This window comes from Diabrotica virgifera, chromosome 1 (assembly GCF_917563875.1).
Source record: "Diabrotica virgifera virgifera chromosome 1, PGI_DIABVI_V3a".
Taxonomy (NCBI): domain Eukaryota; kingdom Metazoa; phylum Arthropoda; class Insecta; order Coleoptera; family Chrysomelidae; genus Diabrotica; species Diabrotica virgifera.
The window spans coordinates 283,337,867-283,363,473 of NC_065443.1; the positions used below are offsets into that span (position 1 = coordinate 283,337,867).

Genomic DNA, 25,607 nt, shown 5'->3' on the forward strand with positions numbered 1-25,607 from the left:
TGTTGTGACCCCTTTGCTGTCCTTTAGTTTAAATATCTCTCTCCCGCCTTCCGATAATTTTCTGCTTAACACTTTTATATTTGTATTAATTTCAATAGTTTGTCTTATGCTTTCTGTTTTGAATGTTCTCACATATTTTCTGATTTCTTTGGATATTGCTTTACTCAACTGTGTCAGGTCAGCTGATATTCCGTTATTTTGCTTTTTTCCTAAATTAGTGCGGCAGATTCGTGCAAATATTATAAGAATTGCACATTTAATGATACAAGCATATAATTTGGTCCACATATACTGCACATATAAAGGTTCAAATTTAGATATGAGGCCATCTCAGATTTTGCCTTTTACAAAAATTGCGGTCATTCAAAATGGGCGACTATACATATTATGTGACTAATAGCACAATATCTTTTGAATGAAAAGTCCGATTTGAACCAAATTTGGTACATAGGTTCTTTTTGTGATTTACAAGATAGATGCCGTAAACTGGAAGCATCGGTTTACCAGAAGTTGTATTTTTTCTGGTTTTTTATGTAAAAGTATTTTATATTATGTAAATAATTTATTTTAAATTTTTTCACCCTGTATATATTAATTTTTCAAAATGGTAATACCACCATTGAAAAGAGCGTAAGAATATGTTTTAGGAAATATTTTGAACTTTTTAGTTATGTTAATTACCATTTAATAAATGCATAACGTATCTTCACATGTACCTATTTGTGACAGATTCGTGCAAATATTATAAGAAATATTGTGCATTTAACGGTAGAAGCATGTAATTTGGACCACATATACTACACATACAAAAGTTCAAATTTAGATATGAGGCCATCTCAGATTTTGCCTTTTACAAAAATGGCGAGCATTCAAAATGGCGGCTACACATATGTGAATAATAGCACGATAACTTTTGAACGAAAAGTCCGATTTGAGCCAAATTTGGCATCAAGGTTTTTTTTTATGAATAAGATCGAGTTCTTGAACCGGAAGAATCGGTTTACCAGAAGCTGTGTTTTTACTGTTTGTTATGTAAAAATATGTCGTTTTTTTTTTCAATTTTTTCACCCTCTATATATTAAGTTTTCAAAAAGGTAATACCACCATTGAAGAGGGTGTAAAAATATTTTTTAGGAAAGGTTCTGAAATGTTTAGTTATGTTAGTTACCATTTAATAAATGAATATCGTATCTTCACATGTACCTATGTGCGGCAAATTCATTTTGAAAGCCCGCCATTTTTGTAAAAGACAAAATCTGAGATGGCCTCATATCTAAATTTGAATCTTTGTATGTGTAGTGTGTGTGGGCCATACTATATGCTTTTACCATTAAATGCACAATAATTCTTATATTATTTGCACGAATCTGCCGCACATAGGTTCATAGGTACATATGAAGATACGTTATGCATTTATTAATTGGTAATTAACATAACTAAAGAGTTCAAAATATTTCCTAAAAAATACTTTTATACTCTTTTCAACGACGATATTAACTTTTTGAAAAATTAATACATACAGGGTGAAAGAATTAGTAAAAAAACAACATGTTTTTACATAAAAATCAGGAAAAACACAATTTCTTGTAAATCCATTCTACTGGTTCAGGACCTTGGTCTTACACATCAAAAAAAGAACCAACTTACCAAATTTGGTTGACGTCGGACTTTTCGTTCAAGAGTTATCGTGCTCTTAGTCACATATGTACAGTCGCCATTTTGAATGCCCGCCATTTTTGTAAAAGGTAAAATTTGAGATGGAATTATATCTAAATTTGAACCTTGATGGGTGTAGTATACGTGGTCCAAATTATGTGCTTCTACCATTAAATGCACAATAATTCTTATAATATTTGCACGAATCTGCCACACACAGGTACATGTGAAGATACTTTTGTTTATTTTAGTAATATTTTGTATTTTGACAACGGCACCCGATTTGGGCGTCGAAACGTTAATAAAATTATTTTTTTCATTTTAATTGTGGCTTATTTCCCATATAAATAATTAATCATAAAAATGCCACAAGGAAATAGCTTCAGAACAACAATGTGAAGATACGTTATACATTTATTAAATGGTAATTAACATAACTAAAAAGTTCAAAATATTTTTTACAGAATATTTTTACGCTCTTTTCACTTGCGGTATTACCATTTTGAAAAATTAATTATACAGAGGGAAAAAATTGAGAAAAAAAAACATATTTTTACATAAACAACCAGTAAAAACACATCTTCTGGTAAACTGATTCTTTTGTTTCACCATATCCATCTTTTAAATCAAAAAGAGAACCTATATACCAAATTTGGTTGAAATCCAACTTTTCGTTCAAAAGTTATGGTACTATTAAACACATATGTATAGGGGCCATTTTGAATGTCCGCCATTTTTGTAAAAGGCAAAATCTGAGATGGCCTTATATCTTAATTTGAACCTTTATACAGTACGTAAATTGTTCTGCTGGACATAGGGAAAATACATTGAGATAATTATGGCAACTGCGCTAGCCTATGTTAGTTGAAACTTCTGTTCGAGTACGAGTTTCTGGTGCAATAGAGCTGTTAGAACGAATAAAATGAGTGATTTGACCGATGAATTAATAATTTTACTTTAATTTTTAAAATATCTTTTATTTAAAAATTAATTTCCAAATTAAACAGACACAGTTTTCCCATTAGGTCAAAAATAGTTCTACTAAAATGTCATGTTTTGACGTTTATTTGTGTCATCCGAAATTAATTGTCAATTTTGAGGTTAATGCCCCTTAATGCTAACAACTATATTGTCATTGAGAGAGCTCAGTTGCCACAAGTATCTCAATATAATACAATGTATGTATTTATGTATCTAAATATACCTATACAATGTATGTTCCCTATGTCCAGCTGAACGATTTACGCACTTTATGTGTAGTATATGTGGTCCAAATTATATGCTTGTATCATTAAATGTGCAATTGGTTCACATATCGGCCGCACTAAATGGCTGTAAATACTATCCAAATGCACTACTATTTACGGCAAAAAAAAGAAGAAGTAAATTTATAGAATATAAATATGTAATCAAATTTGACAGTTTGATCAGTCAAACTGAGAACTATTTTTAGAATATTAAAATTATAAATGTAAATTGATAGTAGTTTTATAACAATGTCCCAAATTCCTCGTAGACCTGGAGGCATTCCTATTCCTCGCATAGTAACTGCTTCGGCTACTGTGACTAAAAAAGATCCAGCTTCCAATAAAACCGTTACAGAACAGAGAAATAGAATAGCTGCAATAAAATCATGTTGTGGAGGAGCAGAAGGAGGGGCAGCAGGTCAAAGCCAAATTCAGCACAGATTAAGTCGTATGCCACCTCCCTGTTGTACTAGTCAAAGCAAAATAGCCAAACCTTGCGATGGATCGACACCAAGAGCTACTCCGATTAAACCTAGTGGAATTCCAAGAAGTGCTCCATCTTCATCTCGTAGAACTGACTCAAAGTCTGTAGAACCTTCACAACAACAAGTACCACCTAGAAGTGATCAAACAATGACACCACCGAGGCCTGTACCTTCATTTCAAGAAACAGTTCCTAAGCTTTTAAGATCCAAACAAATTGCAAGAAAAAGTCCTTTCCCACCAAGACCTTATGGTATAATGGGCACCTCTCCAGCCACCACTTATACACCTACGCAAACAACATCGAAACCTTCAAAAATGGAGGATACGATACGAGAAGGTTTGTTCAGAAAGTCTATTCTCAAACCATTATCGAAAGTATCAGCTAAAGGAAAACAAAGTGTAAAAGCCCCACCAGAAACTATAGAAACACCAGCTGGAGTTGAACCTGTATTACAGAAAGCTGTCTTCGAGAAACGAATAGAACGAGAAAAACAAGGTGAAACTTTTACAAAGAACGTAACAATTAGTAACCTAAACGAACGAAATGAAATGGATGTTGTCGAAATGGGGGTGCAACAGATGGATCCAAAGTTTGCTAAAATGGATGGAAAGGAAATTATTGGAGTCACCAGTACTATTTCAGTAACTCCTTCATACACAACTGTTGCCAAAGATTATATACGGGCCTTAACTGAGGAAAAGGGCGACTTAGGTCTAACTCCTGAAGAAGTCTCTAGATTAGTAGAGGAAGAAACGGAGGACGTGGAAAACACATTAAAGATGATACCTCCAGATCTTGTATTGTCACCTGGAAGGTATGAAATTAAACAAAGATTGCAGCAACTAAGAATTAACTCGGAATCGGTGGCGCTTTTAGAGCAATCAATCATTCAGCCTGAGGTAACTGCTGATGAAGCCCAATATGAACCTTCTCCAGAAGCTATGGCTGGTGTTATGCATACTGTGGAAACAGGAATTACCCCAGAAGCTACTCCAGATCAAGTGTTTAATTCATTATTCCAGGAACCACCGAACGAGAACTACATTAAGCTGAGTTCAGTTACTCCTGGACCTTTGCAGGACGTAGTGGTGCCCACTGAAATTCCAAAAGAGATACACAAGGAAGCAGTGACCGATGAAATGTCTAAACTAACAGAAAAACTGAACAATATGCAGCCTCAAGATGTGCCTTACGTAGATATTTTTACAAGAGTTATGGGCGCAGATCCAGAATATAAGTATCCAGAAAAAGGAAAGAACAAACCAAGACAGTTTGAAACTATTACAGATGAAAGGAGTCTGTGGGTGAATGCAAACCTTGAGCATTTAGTGAATGTTGTCGGAGCTGAACCTATGGATGTACTTGATCCTTTTAATCTAGATGACCTGGAGAGATCTGAGAATCTAGTACAAGAGATGGCAAATGGCATGGATTATTTTGTAGAAACTAATCCTGTCCAGTATATCAATAGAGTGCAGCTGAGGGGATCACAACAACCTTCCTATTTTCCCGGCTATAACGTAGCTGTACCAGATTTTCCAGATTTAATGAAAATTGTGCAAAGTCCAGATGAAGTTTTCGCTATTGCGTGGAAGTCTGTCCAACCGAAGTATTTTGATGAGGAATCGATGATGTCACTATTGGTGTAACATTTTTGTAAATATATGTTTTATTTCTTTGCGATTTGTCGCGCATTCTGCTTTTTTTAACTACTAGTAGGATGGCGGCCGTAGCTTAGTATTTATTCTTCCTTTTGATGTGCCTATCCGCGACGATTGTTGGTGACTGGTGATCATCACGGCAATCTTTATTTTACCTGCAGCAGCGCACAAAAGTAGCACATTATGTTCTGTTGGATCAAGATGTTCTATGTTCTTCTTCTTCCTGGATCTCGCTTTCCAAATATTTTTCAGGGCGGCTTGTGGGAGGGCATATCTGCTTTCATTTCGCATAATGTGTCCGCAGTATTGTAACTTTCGAGATTTGATGGTGGTTAGTACCTCGTGATTATTTTTCATTGTTCTGAGGACCTCCTCATTTGAGACTGTCAGTTCACGGAATCTTAAGTATTCCCTGAAATGGCCACATCTCAAATTCCATGTGTCAGCACTGGCAGTGTAAAGTGTAACGCTCGTGTATATTCTTATTTTTGTTTTCTGGTGTAAATTTTCTCCTTTTCGTGTATGTACGCAGCCCAAAATAATACTTGTTTGCCAGAATTATTTTCCTTTTGATTTCTTCCGTTATCGAGTTATTATTGGTCACAAAAAGCCTAAATATGTCAATTTGTTCACCACTTCAAATGTAAAGTTATTAACAGGGAATTGGAGACCGATATTTCGTGCTCTATTGTAGGGTATTGATACCATTATTTTGGTTTTTTTCTTTATTAGTAGGCCCATATTTTTTGAGGCATTCGAGAATGTTTTTACCAGCTTGCCGGCTTGCTTGTTGTACGAGTCAAGCTAGCAGAAATACTTTGACATATTAATGCAGAGAATTTGACGAAGAACCACTAGAACTAGCAGGGTCAAAATTAGTTAAGATGTATGATATAAAAAACGAGAATTTTTTTATCCACTACATAATATAAAGAAAGGTATAATACAGAGTGTTTCATTGGGAAAGTAACATACGTTAACTGTAGAAAGGGGACACTTGGGCGGTCTCAAAAATACCATACTTAATGGGCCTGACTCCATTAATAACAAAGATACTGGGTGTTTTATCTATTTTGCCATTTTCTTAATTGGTTCATAACTCTTTAACCACACTATATATTTATTTTATATTTGGCACACAAATATCATTTGAGGTGTACAATAAATTAATTTATTTACAATTGTAAAAAGTCCAGGTCCGGATTAAAAAATATTGTATAAATATTCCGACCCCAAAAAACACCCTGTATATTAATTTTTTTTTAAATTGATTTTGCATTTGAAAAGAGGATGAAAAACTAAATTTAGTGGTATACTTTGAATTTTCGGCAAAATGATTTTTCTGGTAAAATGTTGAATTTGAATTCTGAAATTATGTGAATTCTGCGAAGTTGAGCCTGGTTGAGCTTCGAATTACAATTAGTTAGAATAAATTAAAATATGACTTAATTTTAATTAATACCATTATTTAATCTAAATTGTTAAAATATTAACATTTGCACACATAACAATAATTTTTGATGGTGAGTATTTTGAATAAGTACTTTAGTTTTGAATAGTTATTATGCTGCAAATTTTCGCTGTTTTGTTATACTTTTTAGATACTTTGTCGATTAAAGTGATGTATTCTTTATTGACCCTTTATTATTTATTCATTATTAAAATATGAATATTCGCCATAAACTATTTGTCACACATAATAAAAAAACACTGAAATGTTAACATTTTACCAATTTAGATTAAATAATGGAATTAATTAAAATTAAGTCGCATTTTAATTTTTTCTACTTAGAGCTCTCGCAATTGACATTAGAATTCAAATTCAAAATTTTACCAGAAAAAACATTTTGCCGAAAATTTAAAGTATACCACTAAATTTAGTTTTTCATCCTCTTTTCAAATGCAAAATTCATTTTATAAAAATTTAATCCAGATATTTTAAAATATTTTTTAATCCGTACCTGGATTTTTTATAATTGTAAATAAATTAATTGATTGGACACCTAATAGAATATTCGCGTGTTAAATATAAAATAAAACAATATAAAAAAAATGTTTTTAAGAAACGTTTTTATTTAGTTATGAGTGACTAAAAGTTAAAATATAAAAAAATCAACTAAAAAGCAAAAAATAAAAAAAATCAAATTCGATGGATTATTCGAAAAAAACGTTCGTTAAAAAAATGAAAAAATCTAACACATTCGTTAAAGAAAAGCGTGGGGCGAAAACCGTTTATTCGATGAAGACGCGCCCCACGCTTTTCTTTAACGAATGTGTTAGATTTTTTCATTTTTCTAACGAACGTTTTTTTCGAATAATCCGTCGAGTTTAATTTTTTTTATTTTTTGCTTTGTAGTTGATTTTTTTATATTTTAACTTTTAGTCACTCATAACTAAATAAAAACGTTTCTTAAAAACATTTTTTCATGTTGTTTTATTTTTTACTTTTTAGTCTTACACTTTTCAAACATTAAAATATATCGTCCTGTTTAAAAAAAGGATGTAGGTATATGACAGATACCTTTTTTGCATTTATTTTAACTTTTGATACATACATTGTACATTTTCTGTAATTTCTTCATACATTTCTTAAATCAAAATCATTATTTACGACTATTACAGTTTTCGCAGTACAGTAGAACCCCGATTATCCGTGCTCCTCGGGACCGAAGGGTGGCACGGATAATTGAAAAGCACGGATAATCCGAACATGTATTTCTTATGTATAATACATAATATTATGTACGTATACACATACATAATATGTACCTACCATAAAAAATAACAGAAAAAAATAAATCTTTCATTATGAGTCTCTCTTTCGTCATATAGAGTTTCCGTCAAGTGATTTACGATGACGCTATTTTGATAAAATTTCAAAAACGCAACTTGAGTAATAGAAAATCATAGCACGGATAATCCGCAGCACGGGTAATCCGCACCCGGATAATCGGAGTTCTACTGTATTTCCATCTATTGTAATACTTTACTATTGCACGGTGTAGACGCTGTTAATTTCTCGCAATACAGTTCTTCAATGCGCAAGCGGTCTAAAGGTACGTATCCATACAAGGGTAAACCTCGCTCGGTGTAGTAGCTCCACTTAGTGGATACGTCGGTGATCGCCGCTTGGCGCGTACACTCTTCGTTTCAACCGGTTTGCGGTTTATATGTAAGGGAGCGCATGCTGTATCCATTTGAGCAGCTACACCGAGCGGGGTTCACCCTTGTATGAATACGTACCTTAATAATCGCACTCGGCTCAATGAAACGTAAGCTTTGCAGGCTCAATGCAGGCTTTTAAGCCTGTCCTTACGCAAACACTTTCGGGCCCAAGTTCACGACAGCGCAGCGTAGTCAACAGTCGAACCTTGCGTTTTATGGACAGTCGAAGCCCACGACAATACTAAGGGCAGCATTCGTCCCTCTGCGGTGCCATAACTTTTTTCGCTGAAAACTGGATAGAAATCGGAGAGAAACTGGATAAATTTGAAACTTTATTGTTTATATATGAAGCATAACGTAAACAAATAACGTAAAAAGTAAAATTATGTATAGTTCATATAATTAGCTACAATCTGTAAAAGTTTCAAGTTTCTACATTGTAAAAAACAGGAGAATTTAAGCATTTTCCATTAAAATCGTTTTTTTTTATTTAAACAATTCACAAACATAAAAACATTTTTGATCGACTATTCTTGTATTGTTCCCGCGAATCCATCTGTCTGCAAAATTTCATTCATTTCCATTGAAGAAAAGGCAGTCAAATTAACGTCTAAAGATTTAACGCAAACGATTGAACTAAATAAAAGTGTTTAATAAATATACAGTGCGGTTAACAAGTTGTAAGTTGTATTTAAATTTTTTTCTACTTAGAGCTCTCGCAATTCACATAATTTCAGAATTCAAATTCAAAATTTCACCAGAAAAATCATCTTGCCGAAAATTCAAAGTATACCACTAAATTTAGTTTTTCATCCTCTTTTCAACAGAAAAATCCATTTTAAAAAAATTTAATGTACAGGGTGTTGTTTTTGGGTCGGAACATTTTTCCAATATTTTTTAATCCGGACCTGGATTTTTTACAATTGTAAATAAATTAATTTATTGTACACCTTAAAGGTTATTTGCCTGCCAAATATAAAATAAATATACAGTGTGATTAAAAAGTTATGAACCAAATAGGAAAATGGCAAAATAGATAAAACATGGAGTAAGACCCATTAAGTATGGTATTTTTGAGACTGCCTAAGTGTTCTCTTTCTACAGTTAACGTATGTTACTTTCCCAATGAAACACACTGTATAATATGTATGTATAACATTCATCTTGATAATACTTCTGTACTAAGTACACATTTTACTGCCATTATTCCATCTTTCGTTCTTACAACTTTTACTAAGTTATGTTTCATTTCTGTATCGTTCATTCTGTAAAATTTTTGGATTTTTGATGTCTAAATGCATTTTCTATACAGGATCTGTAATTTTACCTTTTACCTTTACAGGACTGCCTTATAAGCCAATGCATTGTTGCCCGTATCCTGTCACTAGGAGGCATTTACTATAAAGGGATTGATATTGGTGGAACCCAAGGCAGAAATCCACGTAGAAATCAAAGTAAGAAAGTATGTCCAGCAAAGAACTAAAGCCAAAGATATTGCTCAAAATAGTTATCAGGTGCTTAATCCGATAACTCATTTTTTTTAATAGTGTCAAAGTCTTTTCTATTCCTACTTTGATGAATCTATCTATCTGTCTATCCATATGATACTTTTCTGTCTTTTAATTTACAAGAAACACCTTGTACGGTCACAAATGCAAAGTACCATTAATGGAATTTCTTGGCACTCGCCAATTAGTACTACTACTACTCACTTAACCTTCTGTGAAAAATATTATCTCTACGTAATAATTTACTAATAAAAATAATAATTAATGGTTGCGATATCTGTGATTTAGTGCCAAAAAACTGGTTCATGCATTCCAGCGAGAACGTGCCTTGCTCGCCAAGTTGTTCTAGCTATGGAAATTTATATTAGAACTATTTTGATTTAGGGGTCGAAAAACAGGCCAAATTGTTGCACCCCAGAGAAAGATGAGAGATGAGACTCATTTGAATAATAAATATTTTTCATAATTTGTGGATGGAAATTGTGGCCAAATAACAGACGGTCCATGTAGAATGTGAAATTTTCCTAAAATAAAAATCAAAATGTGAAAGAATCTTACCAGAGTGAAGATAAAATAAGAATTAAAAAAAAATCAAAAATAATCTGGTTAAAAAATATTATAAAACGTTTAGGTATATAAGAAACATAGGTATATATGTAGTTTAACGACAGCAAAAAAAATGTGGCCAATTTTAATAACACAAAGAAATGAGATGCAGGTACTTATAGAAATGGCTTATATTAAATGCTTTCTAAAAAAGGTGTTACCGGAAAATAGAAATGCAATAGAATATCAAGCAAGATACAGAAATTAATTGAAAATTAAAAGTTTCTCCATAACTTTCTGTCTTGAGCATTTTATTTTGGCATTAATTGGTGCCACAGCTAGTCTTGCTCGAATATATTAATTATTAATTTTGAATTTCATTCTTTTTTGGTCACTCCACTTACCCCTCTAAGTACTCTCATTGCTACACCATGCAACATTTGTTCTTTTTCATTTTTTTAATGCGCACCATTCAGTACCGTAGACCAGTTTTTCTTAAACTTTCTTAAATTGTGCAGCCCTTTTGACAAAAAAATTAATTCGCGACCTTTTTGTCTTATCATACCCAGTTCATTCGCCATTTAATAACATTCCCAAATCAAGAGAAATATCTAATTATAAGATTTTATTTTGTTTTCCACTAGAAACCAATACTACTGGAAAGTTTTATGCCAAGTACTAAAGCTTAGAACCTAGTGCCTGAAAATCTTTACCTTCCAAAATGGATTGTGTCTTAAAGAGGTGTCATTAAAGTTGTAAACTTCGTCAAAGGAAAAGCGTTACAAACTTGCATTTTCAGAAAAAGTTGTGAAGACATGGGTTCTTTAGATGTAAATCTTCTTTACCACACGGAAGTAAGATGGCTTTCAAGGGAATACGTCTTGAAAGGAGTTTCCCAGTTTATATCAGAACTTTTGGTATACACTGCGCGTCAGAGAAAACGGGCGGCCCACAAAATTGGTCATTTTTGAGTGCTTGCAAAATTGGAAACAAAAATGTAGAACAATGGGGATATCATTCACCAACACTATGGTATATACGCTCAACTCTGCAGACCATCAAGTAATAATGGCTCAAGATTATGACGATTTAAACTATACGGCCCTAAAATTAATTGAAGAGTATAATATATATAATAATATGGGGTCTAGAAGTGTATAAAGAATAAAGAGAAAACAGAAAACTTGTGCATTGATACTGCTACGACTACAAATATCTAGGAATCAATATTTCGCACAATGGAAGAGTAGACAAAACCATAAGAGAAAGAAATACGCCAGATAGGAAGGTACACGACAATTAGACCGAAATCATTAGACCGAAAGCAGTAGACCGAACTCATTAGACCAGATAGAAAAGCCATCACAACGTTAAACAGTATGTTATGGGATGGGAACAATCCATCAGCAAAGAAAACAAAACGGATATATGAGACTACAGTGAAAAGTATCACTCTGAGGGGTGGTCACTTAAAGAAAGAACGCTGGTAAAGCTGAGAGCAACAGAAATGGATTTTTGGAGAAGAACCGCAGGAAGATCTAGAACAGACAGGATTACCAACGAAATGGGAATCAAACGAACAATCACGGATGACTTATCGACAAAACAACTTATCTGTTTCGGACATATACAAAGAATGGATGAACAACGAATATATTTATTTATTTTGCTCAACAGGCCATGTAGGCCCTGGGCGTGAAACACAATTACATTTTTTTACTATACAGGGTGTCCAGAAACTCTCCCGACAAACGAAGACCGGAGATTCTTCAGATAATTTTAAGACAATTTAACCCAATTCACCTAGTCCGAAAATGCTTCCTGAGGGAGCTAGAGCTCTTTAAAGATGGCGTTGTGGAATTAGTTTTTCTTAAATATCTTCAGAACGCATTTAGTTAGAAAAACAAAAATTGGTACGCATATTTATCTTTCAGAAATAAATCGATTCCATAAATTGCGAATTTCTAGTACCGGTCATAGACGCCCGTTTTGGGTAGGGCAACTGGTCTTTTATCGCATAACTTTTTTGACTTTAACTTCTAAGCATTTTTGACACCGCATTATTAAATTATGAGGTTTTCTAGTACTAAAAGGTACTCTTTCTTTAAGGCGGTAGGTTACATCGTTTTCTAGAAAAATCGATTTGAAAAATTTTTCGTTTATTAAATTTGAAAAAAATTTGAAAATTTTATTCAAAAAAGACGCTGTATTTTAACGACTTAAAGCAAGAGTAACTTTTAGTACTAGAATACCTCATAATTTAATCATCAAGTGTCAAAAATGCTTAAAAATTAAGGACAAAAAAGTTATGCGATAAAATAACCGTTGACCTATCCAAAACGGACGCATATGGCCGGTACTAGAATTTCGCAACTAAGGAAATCGATTTATCTCTGGAAGATAAATAAATGTACCAGTTTTCGTTTTTCTAAATAGTTTTTTTTGAATTGTTTTTTTCAAATTCAACAAACGAAAAATTTTCAAATCGATTTTTCTAGAAAACGGTGCATCCTACCGACTTAAAGTAAGAGTACCTCTTAGGAGAAGAATACCTTCCTACCAAAAACTTAGTTTTTTAGTTTTCCTACCAATTTAATAATCCAGTATAAAAAATGCCTAGAAGTTAAAAATAAAAAAGTTATACTATAAAATAACCGTTGCCCTACCCAGAACAGGCGCCTATGACCGGTACTAGAAATTCTTAATTGATGTAATTGATTTATCTCTGGAAGATAAATAAGTATACCAGTTTTCGTTTTTCTAAATAATATCGTTCTAGAGATATTTAAGAAAAACTAATTCAAAGACGCCATCTTCAAAGAGCTCTATCTCCCTTAGGAAGCATTTTCGGACTAGGTGAATTGGGTTAAATTGTCTTAAAATTATCTGAAGAATCTCCAGTCTTCGTTTGTCGGGAGAGTTTCTGGACACCCTGTATACAATATACAATATTAATTTGTCTATTAAAAATACATTATATAAATATATACATATATAGCTCTCATTTTAAAGATCATGGCATATTCTTGTGTTACAATTTCTCTTGCGCTCTTCTTACCACTTCTCTCCATTCTCTTATGTCTATACCTTGTTTCTCCAGTTATCTATTTTTAATTCACGTAAATCTGCTTGGACACTGTCAAACCATCTTTTCCGGGGTCTTCCTTTCCTTTTTTTCCCGACTGCTTTCCTGTTCAATATCATCCTGGTCATTCTGTGATTTTCCAATCTTTGCACATGTCCCAGCCATCTTATTCTATGCGCCTTTATTATTGCGGTGATTTTTGGTTCCGTATACAGCTCTTCCAACTCTTTATTTATCCTTCTTCTCCATCCCATTTGTGTATTTATGCCTCCGTAAATTGATCGGAGAATTTTCCTCTTCCATCTTTCTAATCTTTCTTCATCTGCCTTTTTCAAAACCCATAATTCAGCTCCATATACAACCGTAGCTTTAATCACTGTCTTGTAAATTCTTTCTTTTATTTTTCTTGAAACAAACTTAGACTTCATTAGGTATCTCAGCATTCCGTATTTCTGGTTGCCTTTTGTAATTCTGGATTCTATTTCTTTATCTTCATGTCCATTTTCCTTTACTTTCACACCAAAGTAGGTAAACTCTCCACTCTGTCAAGACTGTATATGTAATCTTTCTCCCCTTGTATTTTTATAAACTCTTCATTGTCTTGCCGTGTATCCCCATTATCATGTAGGTACTTAGTTTTCTTTTATCTTTAGCCCAAACCTATTTGCTTCTTTTTCTATCTTTTTCACAGTTCTTTTCAATTCTTTCTTTGATTTTGCTAATATTGTTAGATCATCCGCGAAAGCTATACATTGATGTTCATTTTTAAATATGGTTTCTTCCATTTTTATGCTGCAATTCCTCATTATTACTTCAAGAACAAAATTGAATAACGTGGTTGACATCGGGTCACCTTGCCTGAGTCCATGTTTGATTTCGAAGTCATCTGAGACGTCTTTCCACACTACTTCACTTTTCGTTTTTGTCAATGTCATTTCAATCAAGCTAATCAATTTTTTGGGAATTTTTAATTCTTTGTGAGCACGGTACATTTCTTTTATATTTATACGATCATATGCCTGCTTGAAATCTATGAACAGCGCATACAGGGTAGTTTTGTACTCATAGCAATTTGCTTGTAATTCTTTTAGCGTGAAAATCTGGTCTGTTACCGAACGGTTAGATCGAAACCCTGCCTGGTATTTCCCCACAGTATCCTCAATGGATTCGTTCAGTCTTCCACGTATGCATTGTGCTAATGAACAACGAATACCAAAGGAAATAATAAAATGGCAAACAGAAGGAAAGAGAAAACGAGGTTGACCGAGAAAAAGTTAGTGGAAAACTAGAGGAAGAGCTGGAACATAGAAGAGGACCTATGGAACAACCGGAAGAAGTGGCGATCGGAAGTCGTAAAACGGCAGAGAACGTTATGAACCGACATCTCAAGTAGCACAATAAAAACATTTGTTTTATTTAAGGTTTATAAAAGTTTTATTGTGGTAAATAAAAAGATAATGGTGTTAAAGTTACCTTGTAGATATACTGCCAGATCTTTAAAACTGTTAAGCATTTGTCACTAGTTTTAAAGTATCTAATAGGAGTATAAAATAAGACTAATTAATCTTAATAGATAATTTGTCTTATTGTAGTTTTAAAATGGTTTATTCTCAGTTCACTTTAAAACCAATCAGTTTTATGAAGAACTTCCGGACTGTTGGTTTTATTATATTCTAGTTTGCGACCTTTTAGTTTTATTGCAGTTTTAAAGATTCTCCTAATATGACTAATAAAACCTATTATTAAAACTACTTAATCTCAAGACTATTATGTCAGTAAATCATATGCCTTAAAACTATTTTTTTAGTTTTCTTTAAAGTTGCTTTCTTAAAAGCAATTATTAGACTATATTAAAACCAAACGCTCTTAACTGAATCAATTTGGTTATCGTAAAGACTAAACTATGCTTCTTGTTAGAAACAATAAAACTAAACTCATCTCCTCTCATTTCATGTCCAAAATGGTCAGCCATTTGTTTTAGAGCGAAACAGTGGTGTTGTGTGTTGTAAAAAGTGAAAGTACAGTTAGTATGGAAGAAATAAGTCGCAGGTACTTAAAATATAAACGATCTCGTCATTACGGCTTATTTTTCAAAGAATGCAATACACACACAGCACTACGACGCCTCGATTTTAAGGTTAGATTCACATTAAAACCAGTGGCATTGTTGACAGCAGCATTAAAACTAAACGGTTTTAATTCCAAGGCAACCTTGTTTTATGTAGGATATATTCTCTTGGAAAGATATAAAATAAAACCATTTGATCTTAACAATTCTGTGTCGATAGACTAAATAGTTCTATTTGGTTTTCGGTCATATTGCTTTCTGGAGATCCTGAAAGCCATGATAGATTACAATATAAGGCTTACATAAAAGTTATAAATAAGCGACTTAAAGATATAAATTTTATTTACTTTAACATTAAAACATTAAAATTGTAGATAAAATTATTTTTCTTTCAAATTAATATTTTTCGGATTTAAATTTTTTTATTATTATTTTTTAATCGCCAAAAGTCAGAAATTTTAGGACGCGTGAGTTATTTAGACCTATTTTTATTAACATTATCAATAAAGTTGGGTGCGCAAGTGTTTTTCTACCTTGACAGTCCAAAATAACCAAATACTTTTTTAAATTTTATGGTTACAAATACGTATCTACCTATCATAACACATGTAACAATTTGTTGGCCTATATGGGTTTAAAGAATAATTTAATATGGTAAATTGTCCTTAAAAATCTCCATTTAAGAAACCTTTTTAAGTTTGCTATAAAACTGCCTGCACTTAAAATGTCTTTTAACATGGTTTTAAAAGCACCTTCACAGCAGCTTTAAAACCAGTGATTAAGAAAACAACGTTTTAAGGTTTTTATTCTTGGTTTTATTGACCTTTTTCAGTGTGGACCCTTTTATGCTGAAAGCGGTTTTATTGCAACCTTAAGGTTTACTTAAAAACCAATTAGTTTTAATTTTAGTTTTATTCTACAGTTTTAAATTATCCTTAAAAGACTTAATAAACCTGTTCGGTGCTACTTACTACTAGTATTTACTAGTACTAGTAGTAGTAGTAGTAGTAATAAAATTATATTTCCTCTTTTTTTAAATTAACACGAGTTATAAATTGTATGCGATATATTTACGTCCGATTTTCTTTTACCTCGCCCCGTGTCTACAATATCTTCTGGTTTTTAGTAACAATAATGTAATGTAATGTAATGAGGCGGTAGCAGATCGTCTAAATAAAACGCACATTCTCCTTTCGAAAATGACACTTCGCAGTCTTCTACTAATATTTTTATCGTTTTAATGCCAACTAGGCACATAAAGACGACATTTAAGAGGCCTAACTGAACATTTATTTCGAATTATTCTATTAGGTATTCATTTGCCATTAGCACGAAGAAGTTTCAAATTAATCGTGTGTCGTTGTGTAAGAAGTCATGAAAACGCGATAGGATGGGTATTTTGGCGAATGGCTTCGGTGAAGAATGTATGTAATTTCAAATTAAATATTATACTACTTTGTGTAAGAGGTGACTGGGCGTAGATGTCATTATAATATACACTCATGGACAAAAATACAGAATATTTTCCAATTTTCCAATTTTTTTGTGGTTGTCACTATTATTTCAAAACTATACTAAATTTACAATCAAGATGCAGTAGAAATAAACAAACCAAGACACGTTAAATGCTACTAGGAGCACTCCTGAATTATAATTTACAATGTATATACATTGTAAATAGGGGTCGTCAAATTCTTGAAAATTTCAAGATCTTGTCTTGAAATCAAGACAAGATCAGGGCAAGAAGTAATTTTAGATTTCAAGACAAGACAAGAAATTTTGTGTCAATACCAAGATTTCTTGTCAAGAAAACAAGAATCTTGAAATATCTTGACTAATATTAAAAACTCTAAAATGTGTTTATTTGTGAAAGGGGTAACATATTTTAACATAACATAACATATTTTAATGTATTGGAACACTTTTTTGCCAAAACCATTTACAACAAGCTGAAAATGCGAGCATTATCATAACGAAAACTTTGTTTATTTACGTATTTTAATTCGTAATATGGAAAATTGCTATTATGAAAAGTAGTTTAGAATTAATAATTATGTTTTAATGTGCAATTATATCATTCTAATTTAAATGTTATGAACTATAAAGGTAGTTTACTCTTGATCTAAATTTATATTTTTATATACCTCGTATAAAATTAATAAAACTTTATATAATATGTGGGTTGCATCATAAATCTTAGAACATGAATAGCTTTTTATGAAGAATAACTTTCCTTCGTCAAATTAAAAATAAAAGAGTTATAAATGAAAATGTTGGTATCCATAATTTGAGAAAAATTTTCAAATATTTTTTTCCATTAAAATTGCACATATCAGACCATAATTTTTTATACCAAACAATATTATTTCATATACTGTCGGTTCGCTAAACTCAGACACAACTGGCAAGTGATTTTAGTCAATAATTTTGCTAATTTTGCAAAAAAAATAATTACTAATTACCTAGTAAATAATTACTAAATAATTAGTAATTTTGCCATTTTTGGCAAAATTCGCAAAAAAGAAAAAAATTACCTACTAAAATCACTAGCCAGTAAAGTTGTGTCGAGTTTAGCGAACCGACTATACAGGGTGTCCAGAAACTCTACCGACAAACGAAGACAGGAGATTCCTCAGATAATTTTAAGAGAATTTAACCACATTCACCTAGTCCGAAAATGCTTCCTAAGGGAGTTAGAGCTCTTTGAAGATGGCGTCTTGTTATTAGTTTTTCTTAAATACCTCCAGAACGCTTTTAGTTAAAAAAAAACGAAAATTGGTACACATATTTATCTTCCAGAGATAAATCGATTCCATCTATGGTGACTTTGGGTGGTGGTTTTGGGTGGGGCAACGGTTATTTTATTGCATAACTTTTTTGTCTTTAACTTTTAAGCACTTTTGATACTGGATTATTAAATTGTGAGCTATTCTAGTACTAAAAGGTACTCTTGGTTTAAGTCGGTAGGACACACCGTTTTCTAAAAAAATCGATTTGAAAATTTTTCGTTTCCTGAATTTGAAAATTTTTTTGAAAATTAAAAAAAAAACGGTGTATTTTACCAACTTCAAGCAAGAGTAACTTTTAATACTAGAATACCTCATAATTTAATAATCTAGTGTCAAAAATCCTTAAAAATTAAAGACAAAAAAGGTATGCGATAAAATAACCGTTGATCTACCCAAAACGGACGCATATGACCGGTACTAGAAATTCACAATTAATAAAATCGATTCATCTCTGGAATATAAATAAATGTACCAATTTTTGTTGTTCTAAATATTTTTTTTATTGAATTTTTTTTGATGTTCAAACAACGAAAAATTTTCAAATCGATCTTTTTAGAAAACGGTGTATCCTATCGACTACTATCGAGTAAGAGTACCTTTTAGTACTATAATACCTTACATTTTAATAATCCAGACTCAAAAGTGCTTAAAAATTGAAAACAAAAAAGTTATGCGATAATATAACTGATGCCCTGCCCAAACGGACGCCTATCACCGGTACTAGAAATTTGCAATTAATGAAATCGATTTATCCCTGGAAGATAAATATGTGTACCAATTTTCGTTCTTCTAAATAGAAGCGTTCTGGAGATATTTAAGGTAAACTAATTACCAGACGCCATCTTCAAATAGCTCTAGCTTCTTTAGGAAGCATTTTTGGACTAGATGAATTGGGTTAAATTGTTTTAAAAATATCTGAGCAACCTCCGTTTGTCGGTAGAGTTTCTGAACACCCTGTATTTTAATTTCATAACAAATGGAACAGTCCATTTATTATAAAAGGTAGGCCGTATACTAGTAAATATATACCTACATAAATTATTGCTTTTAAAATATACTCAAATTGTATTTTTGAACATCTTATTTATTTTATATAATAATTAAATTCACTATCAAATGTCATTGATGTTTTATTAATACTTAATTTAAAATTTAGTTTGACATTCACGAAGTGTCAAACTCAAATGTAAATAAACTATGCTTTGCTGAACAAATTGAGATTAAAAAAGTAGCCTACTTCCTAATCAACCATTTGAGCTGACGTTTAGTGCGTCGGTAGGAAATAACCGGATTGTGACGTCACATTTTAGACTTTGAGGTCGATTATCTCGAAGACGGTTAGAGATATCGAAATGCCGTTTTCAGATTTGGATTCAGAAGGCAAAACTACATAAGAATCCATCGATACACCTGCTCTAAGTATTGCAGGAGCAGCAACGCAATAACACACAGACTTTTGCAAATTTATAAACGAAAAGTTTTCGTTGAAAATGTAAAATAAAAATAATAAAAGATACTAGAGCGTCGATGAAACGGGGCGAGTTTGCAAGCTGTAAACTAGTTAACTATCCCTGTGTCATCATTGCTGCTATTACTAGCTGCAAATAGAGTGTCTGCGTGTTTGTAGCTTTATCAAAAATGTCAACGGAATTAGTTCGCGTGGGCGTAGTTATTTGGCTTATGTTTATGTAGTCAAGAATGTTTTAGAATGAAAACTAAAGAAATGCTTAAAGCAGAAACGAAAATAGGTAAAATCATGGATAAGAAACAGCGATAAATATGGTGCTTCCTAAGGTTTATTAAGAGAATTGAAGGACGAAGATCCTTTTGCTTATAGAAATAATGTTGAGAACGAATAGTTCAACATTTCATGATCTGATTGCAACTCGCTAGCCATAGTTTTGGTAAGTGTCTAAGATTCAAGTGTTGCCAATGTAAAAATAAAAATTATCCGAATGTTGTGAGCCAAATATCCGAAATTTTCCGAATCTGACAATTGACATTGACAGTTGACATTTGTACATTGGTAGATGACCTTGACTTGACACAATGTCGTGTCCAATATGGCGACGGGCAGGTTTTTATGTTAAATTATGGAATATTATGTTATTAATTAACTATTAAAATTATTAATCATTTATTATAATTATATATTTTATGTGGAACAGAATATACTACAAAAGAGTTGTTCCGCCATATTGGATAGTGCGTTTTTGACAGAGGAATCGAGCCCATCTACTTCACCGTATGTCATATCCCCTCTCTTCCATATCACGGTAGATGATAAATGGTAATGGCAAGAAAACTTGTATGGTTAATAGACATATATTTATTTAAATAAAAAACATAACAATAAGACCTTCAATTATCCGAAATCATTGATTATAGACACGGATCCGTGTCTATAATCAATGCCGAAATTATCCAAAAAATTGTTCAATCCGAAAATTATCCGATGGTCCATGAAATTATCCGAAAATCGGATAATTATCCGGACATTGGCAACACTAAAAGTGTTTGGCTACTGAGCGGGTGTAAAGTTTTGTTTGTCATCGACACTCGTTGACTCGCTCACTTGCTAGCTTTTAAACTCACCGACTAGTAGCTTTTAAACTAGTCCCGTATCATCAACGCTTTACCTAATCCTGTTGAAAATAAAATTGAACTGATAAGTCATGAATAAAGACAGAGCAACTGCACATAAATTTTTCGTTCGTCAGGAAACAAATGCAGATCGGGGAAGTGGCAATGGAGGCCGTGTTCAAGATCTTGAAATTTCTTGAGCCAAGACAACAAATAAGATGTCAAGAATAAGTCAAGACAAGATTTTTTAAATTATCTTGATTTTATTTCAAGACAAGACAAGAAGTTGTTATCAAGACAAGAATTCTTGTCTTGTCGACCCCTAATTGTAAATCCCAAATCATGATTTCCAAAGTTTATACATTGTAAATTATTATGATTCGGGAGTCCTCCTAGTAGCATTTAACGTGCCCTGGTTTGTTTATTTCTACTGCATCTTGATTATAAATTTAGTAGAGTGATTTTGATCGTCGCCATACGCCGGGGAATACAATAAATTGCCTTCTACAATCACTGCATTCAATTTTTTCTGACATACATTTTTTCTGATTTCCTCAATTTGTTCTCGCACCCTCCAATTTTATCTGATACTCTCCATTTTAATAATTATAAATTTAATGAAACCATATTTAGATCAAAGTGCCAAAAGCATGAATTTCACGGGGAACGTAAAAAACGCAAACGTAAAAAACGTAATAAACGCGAATTTAGTCGCAGTTTTAGTGAGGTAAATCTAAAGGAGTATAATATAACTTTCTATATGACAATAACATTGTTGTTTTTAGTATTTTCTTCACAATTTCATCGCAATTTCATCACATTTTCTCTCCTTTTAAACCTTCCTTGGACTTCTACAAATGTTTTAAAATCGAAATTAGCTAATTCGGTTCAGTCATTCTGCAGCTGTCATAAAAAAGATATAACAAAATAAAATGACGATTGTTAAACGTCATTCAGTGTTTACGTACATATTTATCGACAAACCGCACCGGACACACTGCGTAACTTGTCGTGTTAGGATTTTATAAGAGGAATAATTTGCAAAGAGTACTTATTAAGTAACAATTTTTTTGTGCCAAATAAAAAAAATATCAATATATTGATGATGGGATGCTGTTATAGTATGCGGTCTACCTGTCTATAGTATTTTTACTACAAAAGCGATATTACGTAGGTCAAAATTTTTGACGTAAGAGAACTGTCAAAACATTAGAATGTGACTTTTCATTATTGCCATATTTATTAGGTTTGTTCTAGTATCAGTCACAAACGGTTTGAAACCATCAGCGAATAGTCGACCAGTGCGAGTAGAGGGGATAGCACTGGTGACTGTATTAAGTTCTCTCACTGACCAACTGTTTGCAGACGGTTTCTGACTAGTTTGACTGTTTGCTAGAACAAACTTATTATAAACATGGCAATAATGAAAAGTCACATTCTAATGTTTTGACAGTTCTCTTACGTCAAAAATTTTAACCTACGTAATATCGCGTTTGTGGTAAAAAATACTAATCATAGTGTGCTGTTTATCGGCGACTAATAATTTACAAAAAAATACACCCCAACTAGTTACAAAAAAAAAACTATATGTTACCATATTATTTACTAAACGATACAGCCTAATTATGATTAAGGGCGTAGGCGCAAATTCTAACGCCAATGTGTTATAAATGCATTCATTTTTTTTCGAATCGTGAGAAAACTAACAAATATTTAAAAAACAAATTAAATGCAGAATGAAAGCTTACATTATTATTGAGGGCCGAAAGTCCCTTAGAATAACCAAAAAGTTTCTTATGAATGAGATATCTAAAATTAAAAATCACACTAAATGTTCTCCACTTTAATAATGCAATTTTTCATTCTGCGTTTCAATTTTTCAAAAATACTTATTAGTTTTCTTAGAAATCGAAAAAAATGAATGCATTTAAAATACATTGGCGCGAAATTTTGCGGTACGCCGTTAAAGAAAAGAATTCACTCACCTTAATTTAAAAGAGAAAGGTAGTCAATGATTTAGCTTAAAAATGTCATGCAGACACCCTAACCAAGAAGATTATGGTGTTATTTACATAATAGTAAAGAAGTAAGTTATTCCTGAAATAGTTATTTATGAAACAGTTCGTGAAGTATGCTTTTTTGCGAACGCACGCGATATTTAGAGCACGAGCGACAGCGGAGCGATTGCTATACATCGCGTAAGTTCGCAAAAAGTACTTCACGCACAGTTTCATACAATATTTTATCTACGATAAACAAATAAAAAAACTGTAACTCTTCGTCACTGGAATTCATTTCTATTCCACAATTTATAGAACTTTGACATTTAAAAATTCTAACTTCTTTCAAACCACAAAACTGTCAAAACTTTTGTTGTAATTTATTGCTCAAATGTCATCACCATGACAACGCGAGTTAAGGATATTTGATTATAACGACAGAGATAAGCTATACAGTGCATGTCTATTCTTAATTCAGATATACTTTCCAGTTTACCTCACATTTGCAGTGTACGTCAACTTAACAAGAAAAGTTAGGTTATGTAGAGATGTTGGTGGTGGACATAAATATACAGCATATTGTTTTATTTTATTTATATTAATAACTTAATAACTGTTAGTCATCAACAGTTATTAAGTGCTTTGAGCGATCTTGGAATAAGAGGAATACCATATTTACTATTTCAAAGTTATTTAAAAAATAGATTACAAATTGTCAAAATTAATAACAAACTTAGTACTGAAAGAACCATTGAGTATGGTGTGCCTCAAGGTACTGTTTTAGGCCCTTTATTGTTTTCAATATATATAAATGATCTAGCGGCAATGAAAATAAATGGAAAGATTATTTGTTTTGCTGACGACACAGTTATACTTTACACTAGTAATTCTTGGAATGAACTTAAAACTTTGGCAGAAACAGAAACTGTAAAGGTTCTAGATTGGCTAAGTAGGAAACTACTGACAGTTAATACAGATAAAACTTACTTTATACCATTTTCAATATATAAAAATAATTTACCCGAATTCATGGAATTAAATCTAAACTATAATAAGGCGTACATTAAAATAAATAGGAAAGAATACATAAAATATTTAGGCGTTTATATAGATTGTCACTTGAAATGGGATATACATATTGATATGGTATGTAAAACTCTAAGAATGATACTATACAGATTTAAATATCTCAGCAACATTATTGATTTATCTTTCTTAAAGATGGTATACTATTCCTTAATAGAATCACGTCTTAGATATGCCATTATAGCATGGGGTGGAACATATTCCTCACATTTGATTAAACTCGAAATACTTCAAAGGAGATTTTTAAAAATAATGTTAAAAAAAACTCGCTTATATTCATCAGAACTTCTTTATCAGCAAGCTGGTGTTTTTAAAATTAGACAATTATATTTATTAAACATAATTTTGCATACATACAAAAATAAACAAATATTGAAATCAATAGATCATAATTACGACACTAGAAGAAAATTTCATGACTATGTAAAAATTATTAGTAATTTTAAATCAATTGGTAAACATAATTTCACATACTATATTCCTAAAATATTTAATTATTTACCCGAAATTTATAAAATATATTTGAGAAAAATAAACTCATTCAACATGATTAAATCCATTTTTAAAAAATTTATTAAGAACACTGGAACTGAATTTTTGAATGCGATCTTTAATTAAATTTATAATATAACTACTAATATATAATATATTTGTTATGCATTATGAGTTGTTATGAGTTATGTATTGTTAATTTTTAATAATTGTTATGCGTTTTTGTATTGTTAATATTTGATATTTGAATAATGTAATCCCTGAGCACAACCTCTGGTTCTTCAGGGAATTTCTTCTTTTGGTTTATTTACTATTTATTTATATGTGAAAATATTTAACTTAAAATTAATTTGTAATTATGTTAGTATTGAATTATTCTATTATAATATTGTTATATATGAGAGCATAATGAGAAGTAAATAAACATTATTATTATTATTATTATTTATTATTGTTTTGTTAATTCTTTTTATTTTTGATTAAAGTTCTGTGTTAAAGGTTTTGACTGAATTTTTATGTTTTATAATGTTAATCAAAATTAATTGATAAACTAATGATATAAATTCAGATTAAAACAAGAAATAGGTAAGTAATTTTTTGCACGGCTAGCTTTGATCCCAATAATTGTGGATCGCTCGTTATGAAAGTGTGCGAAAAAGTAAACCCCATTTAAAATACATTGTTACTTCACGCACACTTTATATCCTTCACGCACTGCTACCTATAATGACAGTTTTCACAAACTAAAAACGTATGCATAATATGAGATAGAGTAGATAATAGATATTTTTCTACAACCACTATTCAAAGTGCACTTTTCTGCACGGTTTTATGTTAGCAAACTTGATATTTTCTCACAGTATAAGATATTTGACATTAGTGTGCAGAAAAGTGACGTTTCTGTGCCGCAAAGTGACGTTTCTGTGCCGCAAAGTTCTTTTCTGCACAGTTGACTACCTCATTCTGAGTAACGTTATATTCTGTTTACATCCGTGGACTACCGCATTCTGAGTAACGTTATATTCTATTTACATCCGTGGTTAAACTTTAGACAAATATATAACCTATAAGACAATTATTATATTTAACTATAGCATAGAAACTAAATTATGGATGTTACAACTGTTTTATTTTACAATTTTATTCTTATTAAACATTTTATAATTATCAAATAACCAATAAGGATTTAGCAACCTGTGCAAGAGACGTCGAATGAAGTAGGTTTTGTGTAAAT

General features: G+C 31.8%; 2 protein-coding genes across 2 annotated transcripts in view; both read left to right on the forward strand.

The window, feature by feature from the left end:
* LOC114328350 (uncharacterized) overlaps positions 1–25,607 on the forward strand; it is a 460,680-nt gene that overhangs the window by 55,052 nt on the left and 380,021 nt on the right. The gene's annotated exons all lie outside the window — the stretch shown is intronic.
* On the forward strand, positions 3,080–5,068 carry LOC114328344 (uncharacterized). The gene has a single exon (XM_028277174.2). The coding sequence runs from the start codon at positions 3,153–3,155 to the stop codon at positions 5,037–5,039; it is 1,887 nt and encodes a 628-aa protein (XP_028132975.1). The 5' UTR covers positions 3,080–3,152; the 3' UTR covers positions 5,040–5,068.